Source organism: Danaus plexippus, chromosome 10 (assembly GCF_018135715.1).
Source record: "Danaus plexippus chromosome 10, MEX_DaPlex, whole genome shotgun sequence".
Lineage (NCBI taxonomy): Eukaryota > Metazoa > Arthropoda > Insecta > Lepidoptera > Nymphalidae > Danaus > Danaus plexippus.
The window spans coordinates 3,276,377-3,292,804 of NC_083543.1; the positions used below are offsets into that span (position 1 = coordinate 3,276,377).

At 32.3% G+C, this 16,428-nt stretch overlaps 1 protein-coding gene across 1 annotated transcript in view; it reads left to right on the forward strand.

The window, feature by feature from the left end:
• LOC116766823 (all trans-polyprenyl-diphosphate synthase PDSS1) overlaps positions 1-16,428 on the forward strand; it is a 28,731-nt gene extending 12,303 nt beyond the window's left edge. The window contains exons 3-8 of the mRNA XM_032656943.2: positions 525-664; positions 3,250-3,391; positions 13,398-13,487; positions 13,692-13,823; positions 14,092-14,286; positions 14,563-16,428. Coding sequence (XP_032512834.1) covers positions 525-664; positions 3,250-3,391; positions 13,398-13,487; positions 13,692-13,823; positions 14,092-14,286; positions 14,563-14,784 — 921 coding nt within the window. The 3' untranslated portion in view covers positions 14,785-16,428. The remainder of the gene's footprint in view (positions 1-524; positions 665-3,249; positions 3,392-13,397; positions 13,488-13,691; positions 13,824-14,091; positions 14,287-14,562) is intronic.

The window sequence follows — 16,428 nt, forward strand, 5'->3', positions numbered from 1 at the left end:
GAGGTATGTTTCGTTACTGCGAATCAATATATATATCTCCAGTAGATACCTTAACTGTTTGGTAACATGGCCGTGTTAAAATTTTATCGTAATGAGGGAGTGGTAAATGTCTATCTACTATCTGCTGATAATATATACATAATATGTTCATTATATTTATTTTAATTATGCCTCTTCTTATACCTGATACCTATTTTAACGGTGCCAAATAAAACTTGGACTGATTAAAAATTAGCTTACGAACTTAAACTACAGGTTACTAACGAGCGTTTAATCGTTGTAATACATTTATAATTAAAAAAAAAAACAAACAATTCGTTTATAATTTTGCTGTTTAATAACACGTATATGTGTCTGAAGGATGGATGTTAAACTGTTATTAAAGAACAGTATTTTTAAGTTTGTTCTGTGTTTTTGATTGTTAACAAAAGTTTTATGTTATTTGATATATTGATTACTGAGTTTTTCCAATTTTATAAGTGGTATATTTATATATAATTTCATATACATTTGTTATTTCCCAGGAACTAGAACGTAACACTAATCAGCCTGAGTTGAACACGATAGCTACATACTACTTCGATGGTCAGGGCAAGGCTCTGAGGCCGATGGTGGCCATATTGACAGCGAAAGCCATAAATTACCACGTATACGGAGAAAATAGGTAATTTATTTTCTTTATTTCATATACAGTATGAATGTGAGGGTGCGTATGTAAATGTACTCAATAGATAAATTTGGTAATCTCTACAGATACTTTATGAATGAAGGGTACGATAGTAAAGTTACTCAAAGGCCGTAAGGGTGCGTTTGATAGGATAGTGTATGTACAAATGGGTGGTCTGTAGTCATTATTTTAGTATAATGCGTCCTTTATGACTAAAATTATTATTTTTTGCCCCGTTTTACTTTCGAATTCATTAAAACAAATTGCGGTCAACAGTTCATTGTCTTTGCCTTGAGGATAGCATGCACCCATCACTTGGAGCGTTGGCTCGTATTTGAATAAAAATTAATTAAAAATAACCTTACGGCACTCGAAATAGACGAATAATCTGTCAGGAGATAATTTGGTTAGTTTTTAGTCGCTTAATCAGTGTTAGTTTTGTCAGTTAAATGTTTCACAAAGAACCATGATTCTCCGAAGAAAATCATAAAAAGCTCTTAAGACATCTCTGATTTTTCCCAGGTGTACAATACAGTTAGGTAATAAGTGGATCATTGGTTGTCTGTTCAAGTTGCTTCTATAGCTTTATAAAACAGTGTTATTATCTGGGATCTGAAAGATTGCTTTCGGTCGACAACACTGAACAGTTTAGAGGCGAGTGACGTTAAAAATATTTTGTAATAATTACTAACCTATATACAGCGGTATCATTATGTGGCTTTAGAAGGGAGGATACGGCCTCCAGACGTTTGATAACTATCGTTTACATTCTAATGTTTGATTTATTTACTAGTTTTGTTCGCGACTCCGCGTGGTGTTGTGGGAAATATATAAAAAAAATATGTTTTATGGCGGGCTTAAGAGAGTCGATCGGTTTAATGTAATTTTTTATGGAGAACTAAGCTTGCTATAAGGAAACAAATTCATTGTTATTTAAAGCGTACTATATAAATAAAGCGTACTATATACTAAATATTTTGGTGGACACACGGACTTATTTTTTGACATTATACCGTATTTATTATATTAATGAAGTGAATGATTCATTCAATGACATTTAGCAATATTTTTTTTTTGTTATGTTGTCTAATCAAGATTGCATCAAAACTGTAGCTGTTTTAAGAAAACGGTTCTTACCTTGTGTTTTATTGTAATTATTTCTATGAATATGTATTATGTTACTATATTTTTTTTTTGTTTTTAAAAATAGACTTGTATACTTTTTGAAATGTCGGACTTATTTTTGATAATCACAAAAACAATGTAGAATTACAATTAAATAGAATAAATTCTTTGATATATTATTACGTTTCATTAAAAAAATGCCTCTGAATTTAACACATCTAAAATCACTTAAGTATTTCTTTCGTAGTCGCATAACGTTTGACTGGAGAAGTCCCATAGGTATTAATAAAGATCTAACTATTTATTATACGTATTATACGCACTTATTATGTATTTTATTCAGGTACTGTATGATTTGCCGCGGAATGCCCTACACATTTTGAATATTTAAAAAGCGTTGTGTACGATGCGTGAACAGGAGTTGCGTACGGAATTATTTATGTGGTTAATGATATTCTGTTCCATAATGCATCTGTGGCTGTCATTATACCAGTCCTATTAATATAATTTACAATCCTTATGCTATGATTATATATATAAGATAGTGTACAGCTTACCTAATTTTATATGTATTTCCTCAAATGAATTCGATATAACAAAAAAAAAAAATCTTATGACATAGTATGTAATTTTGAGGGCATTTAGCACGTCTGTAGAAATCAAACACGTAATGTGGTGTTAATTTATTATGCTGTCCTTATTAGTGCGTTGTTCGACGAAAATTATTATAACTTTGACAGTTTAGTGTAAAATCGTGTTTTATATTAGTAATGGCCGTAACTAAATGCCATTGTTACTTATTAAGTCTTGTTGTTTTTCATTGGATATAAGCTACTCTAATACATTAAATTAAGATCATTTATAATGAATGAATACATTTTCCGTCAGTTTGTTTCAATCAATCAGTAAGAACCCATAACGGAAATTACTTATATGGTTTAGTAACAACATATATCGGTTTAAGATGTATTATAACATAACAAAAATACACAGACCATAACAAATGACTTACGCAAAGCATGTAAATCAAATTTAAAGCATACCTTTAAATAAATATTGAAGTATGCTTACGAAGTAAGTCCAGTACAGGTGTAAGGTTGTGAAATTTTTACAAAGGCTGTGATAAATGTTAATCGTATTGTTAAAGTGTTAGAATAATCTGCACCTAATCCTTTACCATTGCTCCCATACTATAAGTCATCCATCTATTTGTATGCGGAGCTGTATTTAAGATGATCAAATAATCTCATTAGTCATATATCCATTCTACATCCAAGGTTCTGTACCAAGTTTGCATTATAAACTATTTTAATACCGTCATGTGATAGGTTTATGAATGAAAATCTTGTAACACTTCGTCTTTAGATACCAACTGGTGATAAAATTATTAATTTTGTACCGAAATTCAATTGATCTTTAGCTGTTCGCCTAGTTAATATATAGCTTATATTGTACAGTGCACTGCTGCCATCCCAGAGGCAGGTGGCTATGATCAGTGAGATGATCCACTCGGCGTCTCTCATACATGATGACGTCATCGACCAGAGCGACTTCCGGCGCGGGAAGCCGTCTGTCAATGTACTCTGGAATCATAAGAAGGTATGTATTGGAATCGAAGCCTCGGATAAAACTAACTTTTCCACGTGATAGCCAGTATTTCAATAACGCTTTTAGTTTGAATGTATTTTTTTTAAGTAACTTAGACCATTAGTGTATAGATGGGTTAATACGGGTTTTTTCCCGAAATTTATCATATGAATACATGAGTTGGATTGTTTGTTTTTCTTTCGCCAACTACGTAATTAGCCCTCCAGAGGAAAATTTGTTTCACGTGTATAAGAACGGTAAATTTCAAACAAACATCGCCGCATGAATAACCTGTATAAAATAGCAAATTTCCTTATGACATAATGCGTTTTATAAGATTTTATATTTTTTATTCAGAATTATTGTTATAATATTCTGCGGAGTGCATGTTTGATATGCGGCGAGCATCCGTGATACGGATGAAGAGGTCTTAATATGGTCACGTCCATTCAATACTGTTTTATGCAATTTAAATGTCTGTCGCAAGGTTGCATGTCATCTGGAATATCGAGATTAATTCCTGGAAAATCAGATTAGCTTTGACCGAAAACAGTCTATGTGGAATAAGATTACATTCTACATATTTTCATTGTATGTACGTAAATTACGTCATGGAAATAATTCTGTCTCGAATCGTCATATCATCGGAATAACCCAAAATGTCCAGCGTTTTATTTGGCGCGTTCCTCGTTCAGAACCGAATGGCATCAGTGACGTGTTACAATGCGGGTTGCTATGTCAATTTTTTTGGCTGAACAAATACATAAAATGTTTTAGTCTAACAAAAGGCTGCTCAAGGTCATCTTGATGACGTTGGCCCAGGATATTTGGTTATGAAGTAATTAGTGATTCTAATTTGACAATCAACGTGGGGAATCTCGTGTGACATTTGATGGAGTATGAGACATATTAGAATTATTGCTTTTAATAATTTAATAAATGTATTGTTATTTTATTAAAAAAAATATTTTTTTTTTCTTTAGCTGAATGGCTTGTTGGTTAATTATTATAATTAAATTAGAATTATCTTAGGCAATTTATTTAAAATTATATCGTCTAAGACTATACGTATCCTTTCTGGATTAATTTTAAAATGATTCAGATATTAGAAAATTAAGTAAAAATACAGGTTTCTTTAAATTCCAACAACATAATAAACCGTTAAATATTTAATAATGATTTGATTTAGATTAAAAGAGAAAGTTGGAGAAAAAATTTTTATACAAGCACGATTATTCTTTATACTTTCATAATTTCGTTTTCTACGCGGAATATGTAATAAGGAAACAAAAAGCACAGTTCCATAAACTATGTCATAAATTTATATTGAGGTTGTTGGCCTAAAAAGTTATAACAGAATAATTGGAAGTAGACCGCACCTAACAGACGCGACCTTTCACTATAAATAAGAGAGAGACGGCTATATTAAATTGGATGTAAATTACAATGAAAGACAAGGATGGGAGAAGTAAACAACGGTGTATACCTGGTCAAATGCGCCTCCGAAAGCTGACGACCCCTGGTGAAAGTGCCCCGCGGCCTTCATATAATTTTTGATTTCACCTCATTCACCATTTATATTCGATTAAGTTTTTTAGATGAGAATCATAATAATACAAGAAAATGTATATATGTATTAAGAATTCTCATATAAAATGAAAAATTATAAATATGTTCTAGTTTTCTAACATAAATTATTTTTTAGTTTAATTAATATATGTTAATACATTAATTTAATATGATCGTTTTGTTGAGAAAGATTATTAGTCTGGGCAAGTATGAAATACCGCTTTAAATAAATATATTTGTCTTATATATTACGGTCGCGAGGTGTTCAAGGTGTTATTTGTTAGCTTGCACCATATGAGTAGTTGAGTAAGTTATAGCAAATACTTACGTATAAAATAATAATATTGCGAAATTTTATTAACAAAAATACGTTTTAAGCCATGTAGCAGACAGCGTGGCAACATTTAATATATCTGAGTGAAAGACGAGTCAGCTTGAGTGTTTGTCGTCGATCGCTTTAATAGCAGCTTAAAGCGCTTTTAGTTATAGTGCCTACTAAAAAAAGGACGCGGTAAAGAATTCAATGATAAAATACAGCGTGACGCATTGGAATCTCATCCCATCGGAATAAAAAAAACCCGAGACCTCATCTTGCATAGTAACGCCGAGTCAGATACAATGTATCGTTATTTAAAATTTAAATATTAATCTGATTAGCTCTACTTAAATGCGTTGCACGGATCATCCGTCCTTCACACATAAAATACATGCCCGTTATGTCTTCCTGTGTTTCATTACAAAATGCCGAGGCATTGTTCGTAATCAGCAATTAGATACATTACTTATACTATTTCTCAATCAGAATTGTATTTACTTAAATAATTTCATACAGTATTTGTTTTAGTTTTACGACAATACTATTTTATGGATTTTAATAAAAAAAAAAAATATATCTTAAACATTACGCTGTTATGTAATAAAAGTATTGCCATAACTTTATTCGATATAAAGTAAGTCAAATTTTAAACAACAACGGTTTTTATAAGCCTTACGTATTTAGAAGACCGTTTTCGATGACATTTTTTTCATATGACAGTTTCCTTTTTAGCTATTTTTGATTGATATTGATCTAGTACGATCTTTATATATAATGACAATGAGAGTTGAAGGCTTTACAAAATATAGTAAAATTAATTTATAATGATTTCGTAGTCGAGGAAGCTGTTAGTATCGGCTAGTTTCGCAAAATATTTTTTCAATAAACCAGTTCCATCTCTCCCACATACATATTAAACATACTTAATCTGTGTCACTGATATAAAAAAATGTAAATACCAACCGGCCTCTGTTAAATATAAGCGGATTTAAAAATTTGCTGTTCTATGTTTACTCGCACCTGAACCGACTCCTAAAAAATTTATATTTGTGTTATGTCATAATTACATAATAATGTGTGTTTTTCGCCAGGCACCTATTTACTTATTATGGACATGTTTTATACATAATGCTCAAATAGGCTCACGATATCAGGGCGTGTCTATTTGGTTAAAATTAATTTTACGTTCACGTTACCATGTCTACGTGAAGCCTGGAAATTTATTAGCTAAGTATCACGAACACATCATTCTTGGAATTAATCACATGTGCACATCATTATTACACCATCAATACTTTAGTTTTATAAGAAATCGTATGAAACAATTCCTTGTATTAGGTTCAGCTTGAAATTCATATGAGGGGTTTATAAAAACTTAGATAACAAACAGTACGTCGCGGGCATTGGCACTACATTCCTATGAGACGATTTGTATAATTTATAACATTCTGTTATGTGATGCACAGTCTACAATAGCTTCGTCAAGGATGCTAACTTAAACGTCATCGGCGAATTGGCGATTCCTATCATTTGCTGCTATTGTTCGAAATAAGTCTCGTTTATTGTTCACATCGCTTGTGGTACAGCGAGTTTTAATCAGTAACGTACGAGTCTTGAATATATTATTTATATTTTTAGTATAACAAATATAAAGGCTGTAAATGTGGTAGACGTTAGGTATTTAAGTTGCAAAGAAACATTAAAGATTTAAACAATAACTTAAAGCTTATTTATATAAGCGATTGCATTATCACGTTTATCTTCTTGGAAGGATATCCGTCAAACAATTTTATTGTACTCACATTATTATCTGTGCGGATGTTTCTTAAAACATAAACGTCTACTATGTTATCTTTAAAATTACAAATTTTGCGTAAATATGTAAACGTATTTTTTTTTTCAAAGTTATTTCGACGAACTACGAAGACTTCACAATTTTTATGAACGGAAAGACTTTCACATGAAAGAAAGCAATATTAAATTAAGAATATAAATATTAATATATAACATGATTATATTAGTTTTGTGTTTGAGAGATTTTAACCATCTTACATAAACTTTACTGAAATATACGTATAACAAAAGCTACGAAGAACAACTGCGACAGGTCACAGGGTAGTTTGTATTGAATTCATAAAAGTATACAGGTGACAATGTCAGTTGATCATTATAATTATTTTTAAGCACAAATTCGTTTCACTCTAAACCGAAGTCGCGGTCAGAAGCTAGTATCATTTTTAAGTGAGTATTATTTAAGGTATAATCACGTTTCTATAGCGTACTTATCGATTTGATTACACTTTTCACATTTGTATAAATTTAAGTATATGTCATGATATTTAAGTTTTGCGACGATGAAGTAATAGTTTGAACTTTAGTTCGCTCCGATTATAACATTAAGAGAATTCCATAAGTATATAAGCTATTCGATTCAACATGTCCTAAATTTTTTTGTGGTTACGTTGTTTCTTTAATCTTACTATTAAATTAAAATTTGTATGACTTTTCCTCTGTAAGTAATCATTTCTTATTATGGCTCTCATATTTATTACGTCGCATTCTTCGTACTTATTACGTAATATGTGCATGTTCTTTAAATTTTTAAATTCATACTTCAATTCAGTCAGTTATTAACTAAATATACAGTAAAAAGATTATAATGGAAAGGTAGTTTGGAGATGACGAACATCAGGTTCTGTGAGGCCAGATAGTTTTTGGCAATCAATTCATAGATCATGTGTTTTTTTATCACAAAATATTTTTATTTTTTAACTTCATATATGAGTTAGAAATATTAAAACGAAAACACAAGTTAATCAGTCCTGATATTTTCAAACGAGGCTGACAAACGAACAGTTTAAATTTTTTATTTTTTTTATTATGGCAACATTAAGAAGAATGCCGATATATTAATAACTACCCGCACCTTGTATGGGCTAATTAAACGACCGACAATGACTTATTTCACCAATTTCAACATTTAACAATACAGAATTCTTCTTTAAATAATTATTATTGTTTTATATAACGTAAATGTCCGTAATTATGGCATTTAAGCTTTTATAAAGATATATCGCTTGCTAACTTTTACAATGGAACTTCGATAGTTCTTTTCGAATGTGTGGTTATATATATTATATTGGATTAATTAATAATATAAATAATAATATTTTCATTACCTCGTATTAGTTGTATATATATTATATATATAAATAATATTTTATTGTCCATAAATATACAATTTTATGTTCAATTTTGATTACTAATTATACAATAAATGAACTTAAACTTCCTTGTATAAGGTACGTTCAAGATCTCCCGCTAATCGGTTAATTCAAGTCCACATAAAATTATTATTGTTATTTGTAAAATATCCGTATATTTTTTTATTATAAAATAACATTTTTATCAATTATTAGAAATCTGTTAATTTATATCATAAATATTGATTATAGAAATAGAAAATATATTATCGTTTTAACCGTAAACTTTCTATCTGACGTATGTAAGAAGTATTTCTACGAAAGCAAAATTCGTTCAACACTTTCCTCTGACCTACCTGGCTTAATGAGTAACTCGGAACTGGTCTGAGTTCGAAGTTATCTCAGCGGGCGGCGGGGAAGTGGGCCGGTCAATGACACTTTTTAACCTAAATATACAAAATGTATATTTACTCTCGTATTAATTAATATTAATCTATTGTATGACTTAAGATATGTAGATAGTAATGCATCAGCTTCGTTGTCACTTATTCACTTAACTTAGGCGCTTCCGATTTAATTATTTTCGAAAATAAGTGTTTAGCTCTTAGTTCGAATTTATTACAACGGATTCAACACAGACACGCCCAGATTTCATTTAATGTATTATATGTATAAAGGAAATAAAATGAAAATAAATGAAACGTATGGTAAAAAAAAAATTTAGGGAAATTTTCTTCATATCAAAGTCATAGTGATTTGCTTGAATTAAATTTATACAGAATGTTAAGTTTTTATGGTTATCGTTATTTAAATATAATTATATTATAACAATAACAACATCAAGCCGTACACAATAGGACAGTGGTATATATTCTGTTACTCTGAATTATTTTCAATCTGTATCTTGATGAATTGTGTCTCGCAAATCTATAGTACACGTGTCTAGTCATCTAACCAAGTGTCGCAACGATGGTCACCAATCGCCACATGCCAGCATCTTTCGCAATACCACCGCTCACTCGATGCGAAATACTATTAGTAATTCTTATAAATCTCGCCCATTCCGATACCACTTGGTATTTAAGGGGGCCTACTCGGCCGGAGCCTTGGTCCTGTTTCTGTCATTATTTACTAAGTAAACTTTGATTCTGTTGGCTGTGTCATGAATGGGCCTCGAAATGTACAAATGCCGATATTATTATAACGATTGGTTAAGCAAAAATCAATAAAGTATATATACATTAATATTAATGTTTAGATATTATATATTAATATTAAAATCCATTATAGATCATGAATAAGAATTAAAAGCTTTATTTATTTAGCTTTATGTTCATGTATGTATAAATTTATATGATCGAATCATATAAATTTAATTTAAATCTATGGTCTTTCCTGAGATGATGTTCGGTATCTGAATAGAATTGCCTGGTGGTGGGGATGTGGGGGGAGTCCAAGGCCGTCCGCGTGACATACTTGCATCCCACCACATTCACCTTCCACCACTGTCAAGGTTGACTTGCAACACCTAACACAAAACGTGTACTCGACACCAAAACAGAAATATTTCTCAACCCTGGTCCTGAGTGTACTCATCAAGTTCACATCATGATCGTTAAATAAAACCAGATATTTTGTAATCAACACCGCCGCCTTTAGACCTCCGTCGCTGCTAAGACGTTTGAGTTAATCAAAAGAAGGGCCTGCAGTTTTTGCAGCTGTTGGGTAAATGAATTGTAATGGAATAGAAACTATAAACGCATTCAGAATAAATTTTGTGTGAAATCGTAGAGACTTTTCTGGTAAATTATTCATGTGGCTTGCAGCGGACGGACTTTCGACTGTTCTCGTGAAAGCCTTTCACTCTTATCGTATGTTTTTGTATCTCTCATTGTCGGATACTGAACGTCTCTTTGATAACATTACATTATCACAAAATGACTCTATATTATTTGCATTTGTTTAAGCCTTATATCTGTTGTTATTCATTGATTCGGATAGGAAATATGTGAATTATGTATTACGGAAACGTATTCAGTACGGATAACAGATGTTACACAAAAAGTGTGTTACTAAATTGTATGTTCGGCAGAGCGTGAACGACACGCGCCACAACCGATCGTTCCCGTATCCAATCCCGTTGTCTCCATTGACTGTAAAGTCGCAAATCAGTCAAAATAATCAATGCCTCGTTATAGTTATAATATTGTGCGGAGAGAATTTAATACGATAATGCTGTTATTACGCACGATCATTCTATTGTTGGTCTTTGTATAAGATAATTATAAGGTAATAAACCTATGCGTATAATAGTGTTCTATTCGAGATTTTTGTCCGAAGGTCGGTCGTAATAAATGAATTGGCTATCAAATTTAATGTTATAAAAGATTTTTAACATAACGCGGTTGTGGATGGGTTACACAATGTGGATGCGTCGATGGTCTGGTAAAGTCAAAGGTACGGTTCAAGGACGTATTGCAAAGTCTGTTTGGCCGACGTGATAGAATGGTTCTGAAGCTATAATTTGTTGTCTTTAAACAACTGTAGTAGATAGCAAACAATTTACTTAGATTTCATAACATATTTTCATTATAGTAAGTTATGTATATGGTTAAAATTATTTTGTACGAGATTCAAATATTTACGTCCTAATATTGTTCCACTGATAAGTCTAATTAATCCTCATTATCTTCGCGTATATTTCTTAATGTGTATTTAATTATTTTATAATAGAAACTCTATCGTGTGTTTATACAGTTTGATATAAAACGCAAGCAGAGCTAAATGTTTAAGTTAAACAGTATGGTTATTAATTTTAAAGTTTTGACTAATCTAATACTATGTTTGACACTCGTTATCTCTCGCGGAAGCAAACATTACAGAACGAGCTTTTGTATTTAATTTTAAGTCTACTTGTTCCATCAAATATGCCAAGATCAATCTTTTTCCAAATAGGATTTGTATTTAGCACACACACTACATTAAACTACTAAAATACTAAATAAAGCAAATACTACATTATCAGTTAGACCTAATAGTATATAATACTACATTATCAGTCAGACCTACTAGCAATATATACCCTACTCAATTCCGTTGATCAATTTATGGAGTATAAATATTCTTAAAGTAATTACTTCTGATTTTATAACGCTAACGAAGCCGTCTTAAATAATTGTTGTTATATACATTCATATGTTTATTAAACTCCAAGGCCAGTCATGTATTCAGGACCCATAATATAACTCGGTAACTCGTCCTGTCGTCTGATATCCGGTGAGTGTATGTAGGCCAGCAGGTGGCCGGTGTTTGTTAATAGGTAGAGTGATTCCGAAAGCCTTGGAAGCGATGCAGCGAAACGTCCACTCTATTAGTATGCGACAGCACCACAACTTTCTACGCATTCTTGGTGCCCGTCAGAGAAATTAACACCACTATACTACGTAATTATAGATCTTACGTTTTCTTCTAATACGTTTCGTGTTACGTAAAAATAAAATCAATAAAATTCCGTTCGTATATTAAGATCTGATGTAGAAATTTATTAATTTTAATATTTTGAATAAACGTTTTTTTTTCACAATCCGATAGAAATGAATGTCTGAGTATAGTAAAAATAAAGAAAATGCATTTAGTTTTATCTTTTCGTGTATTACGGAAAATTGTTTTGGATTATCTTCTTTAAAGAGCGTCTGCTTTCGTAAACTATGTGATACTTTAGTCTGTTTCACATCAAAGCTTTAATCTGAGCCAAATTATACGGTGTAATAAAATAGCGACTTTCTACTATGAAATCAAAAATGGAGTCTAATAAGACACATCAGCAATTATATTAATAACGTAGTTACGTACATAATATTGATATGATTTGTACATTTTATAAATTAAATTAATTCTAGTATTATAGTTTCCAAACGGCAGCTCGTCGGTGATTTATAAGAAAGGCGGTTGTCATTGAACTAAATATTTTTTTTTTACGTCGTTTGAATGATTTATAGTATTTTAATAACTTATTCAGTGGTTTGATTTCAATGGACGTTGTATCGTCACTGAAATGAATTTGATGAGAGGAGCTCGTTATTTTAATGAGAATTACATAAATTTATAAATTTTTAGCTTTGATTTTTTTTTCCTGATCACTTTTAGTTAAGGGCAAGTTATTTTATTGAATTTTATTTCTCTGTAGTACAATGAAAATTTAACTGAGTTGTTATAAAATAATATAACTACCATTAACTGTTATTCGAATTTCAGGATTGAATGTAAAATACTCTTAAAACACTATTTGAAATAACAGTTATTAGTCGAGAACAAACAAAATCCATTTCCAACAGGTTATTTCAAACGCCGGTTCCGAAGTAATTAGTGGCTTGTATCCGCGAAAAGAATACAAGAAAATCCCTTTACTGTTTGTTTGCGTAATATTTTAATGTATTGCATGCATGCATGGAAAACGTTAATATATAGAGGGGATTGTCTGTTTGCAGTTGTAATTTTCTTGGCCAGTGTTTTTTTTATTCAATCTCTGTAATGTCGAAATGATGACTTAAACTAACGTCGTTGGTTCCAGCGAAAGAACAAGTAAAATATAACAATTATACTATTAAAATTTTGATTACAAATGAATGTGTATGACTTTAAATCTACGCGAATTATCACAAAGAATGTTCATTAAATTCTATAACTATTTAATTACGTTTCGTTAATTTAAAGAAAAATTTTGATATATATAAAATATAATGAGACCTAAGAGTTCCACGAGTATTCAGTTAAATGAAAGGACATATCGCCCCCCCGTGATAACGGTTGCTGCAAAGTAACCGTGACGTCGGGAGTGTGTAGTATCTTAAAAATTATAAAATAACGTGTAGTTATCCGAAAATATTAGTTTCATTTGTATAAAATATATTGAATTATATTTTTTTCCCAGGTCGCTATGGCCGGTGATTTTATACTCGCAGTGGCATCCATGATGATAGCTCGCCTCCGCAGTGATGAAGTCACGCTTGTGCTCAGTCAGGTTTGTGTCAAGGGATCTTTATTTTTATTGCACACAATAAATACTTTATCTTTCATCTGTATTACTAATGCGAGGATCGAAACTATTAAACGTATAAAACCTCTTTGATCTTATGCCGCTTTGTTAATTTTTTTTAATTCTGTTATGTTTCGATGAATGGGATAGCTGGTTTTTTGTGATATTGATATCGTTGTGCTACTCCAGGTGGTGACAGACTTGGTCCAGGGGGAGTTCATGCAGCTCGGCAGTAAGGAGACTGAGAACGAACGTTTTGCGCACTACCTTACCAAGACGTATAGAAAAACCGCCTCGCTCTTTGCTAATTCAGTCAAAGCGGTATGTTCTCTCTTATTATAAACGAACTTTAAAATATATTGCAATATTGGAACTTGAAGGGTCGTGTTATTTTCTCATGGTTTCAATAGAATTAAAAAAAAAGGAAATCCATGGCCAGTTTTTAATTTTATAAATTCAGCTTTTAACAATGATTAGTTTTTCTCAATAATAGATGGCACTAAAAATGCAACAATAAATATCAAAACTGTCGAGAGATGGCGCTATCAATAATGACATGTAATGTAAGTATTGTATAATTGTTTTGCAGGTGGCGCTGCTATCGGGCGCAGACGAGACCACCTGCGAGCTCGCGTTCCAGTACGGTCGTAATCTGGGACTGTCCTTCCAACTGGTCGACGATCTTTTGGACTTTGTGTCGTCGGCGCACGGTATGGGGAAACCGACCGCAGCAGATCTTAGACTAGGGCTAGCCACCGCACCTGTACTGTTTGCTTGTGAAAAGGTAATGCTTTTCAACTTTTTCATTATAAATTATTTTAAATTGACATTTAATTCGATATGTTATACCCAAATATGATTCTGATAGAGTTATAAAAGTTAAAACTGCGTTACTATACATTATTTGTCACTCACTCTTCCGTGAAGGTCACTAAAATACACTTTCAAAATCCTTTAAGAAATTATTTCTTGTACTGTGGATTTGTAAATTTAAATGCTTATTAGATTTAATTTTCCGCTCGAATTTGCTAACTTGTTATAATTTCCGCTGTAATTCCAGTACCCGGAGCTGAATCCGATGATAATGAGGCGATTCCAAGACGCAGGGGACGTGGAGAAGGCTTTCGAGCTGGTTCATAAGTCGCGGGGCCTCGAACAGACTCGGTTCCTCGCTCGCAAGCACGGCCTGGAGGCGGCCCGGCTGGCCTCAGAGCTGGCGGACTCGCCTTACCAGAAGGCCTTAGTCGTGACCACTGACCTTGTACTCAATAGGATCAAATAGGGTTGCCTCATCTTCGTGCGGGATGCTAACCAAGGTTACCACAACTTCATACCGGTCTGTACCTAGGGTTGCCACGAATGCATGCGGTTCAGTAACCAGGGCTGCCACAACTTCATATTGGTCTGTACCTAGGGTTGCTACGAATGCCTGCGTTCGGTAACTATGGTTGCCACGACTTTTACTGGTCCGTACCTAGGGTTGCCACAAATACATGCTGTTCGGTAACCAGGGCTACCACAACTCCATGCCGTTATGTAACCAGGGCTGCCACACCGTTTAGCATTCAATCCGCACTATCGAAAGGCATCCACGGTTCTCAGCTTATTGTACTCCATATTGGACTGCTAGTCGAGCTCGATACGAACAAGCTTCAAAGTGCTTTTTGGTACTCAACAGGAACATCTAAGTACTTTGCAAGCATACATGAAGTCGTCGGAGCTTTTAAGATATTTAAAGCTTCGGCGATCGGAATTATGGATACCTTTTTGAAGGTAAAGTGACATTAAACGTTAATTGTATTAAGTTTTGTGTACTGTGTGTATGGTTTAGGTATAGTTATGAATGTTTTGTTTCGTGCGTCCGTGCGTCCGCGCGTCGACGCGCATCGTGAGTCGTGAGTACTCGTCCCAGTAACACGACTCGTAGTTTTATTTATTTAAATTTTTAATTTTTCATTATTGTTTTGGTAATTTTCTTTCATCACTTGTGTGACCTGATGTATTTTTAAGTTTTTTTATTTTTCTTCTAGTATCGTATCTCTCGTGAACTGTTTATCCGCTTGTAGTGTAAGCGTTGTATCCCCTGTTACCAAATACAGATGTACATAATAGTACGATACTTTAACTATTTCAGTAGTTTGTATTGTACATAACGAGACAGCATTAGTTTATACACGAACTAAATATGTACACGTGAACATATATTAGTCATATATTTGTTATTTTCGTTTATTTCGTGCAATTTGACCGAACATCTGATTCAGGTGGCTGTTGTTCTTCATATTTTGTTCCACATCAAACCAACAAACAGATTGGCTATATATATAACGTTGTACATATTCTAAATGTCGTCTATGTTCTAGTTGACCGTGTTTATCTTCGGAACCATTTACCTCAATTTCTTTAGTATGTACTAGAGGTATGCTCTTACTTAGAATTAATATTTCGTTGGCAGCGCTCGTTCGCGCACGTCCAACAGAAATGGTATGTATGTCAGTATGTGTAACGGTTTTGGAGATAATTTGTAAATAATAGCAAAAATATATATATAGTACAGTTATATGAGATTTCGTTAACAATTTTATATAGACACGTGTATCAAAATGTTTATCATATGTTATGTATATGATTGTATCTTAAAAGATAAAGATAAATCTTACGTAATGCATAGGTATGTTCGTGTTATTCGGGATCCCATTGAGATGAGACGTCATTATGTTTTACTATTACTGTATAGAAATAATATATGTAAATTACGTTAAACGGGAGTCAATGAAATTTTTATTTATATAAATATATATTTAGTCATATCAAATAGATTGTACTGTTTGTAAATATTATGATTCTTGTAAAATGCTAATCACGAATAATTTTATAAATAATAGTTAAAAAAATATTGTTTTATTTAATAAACATGTCTATTCGA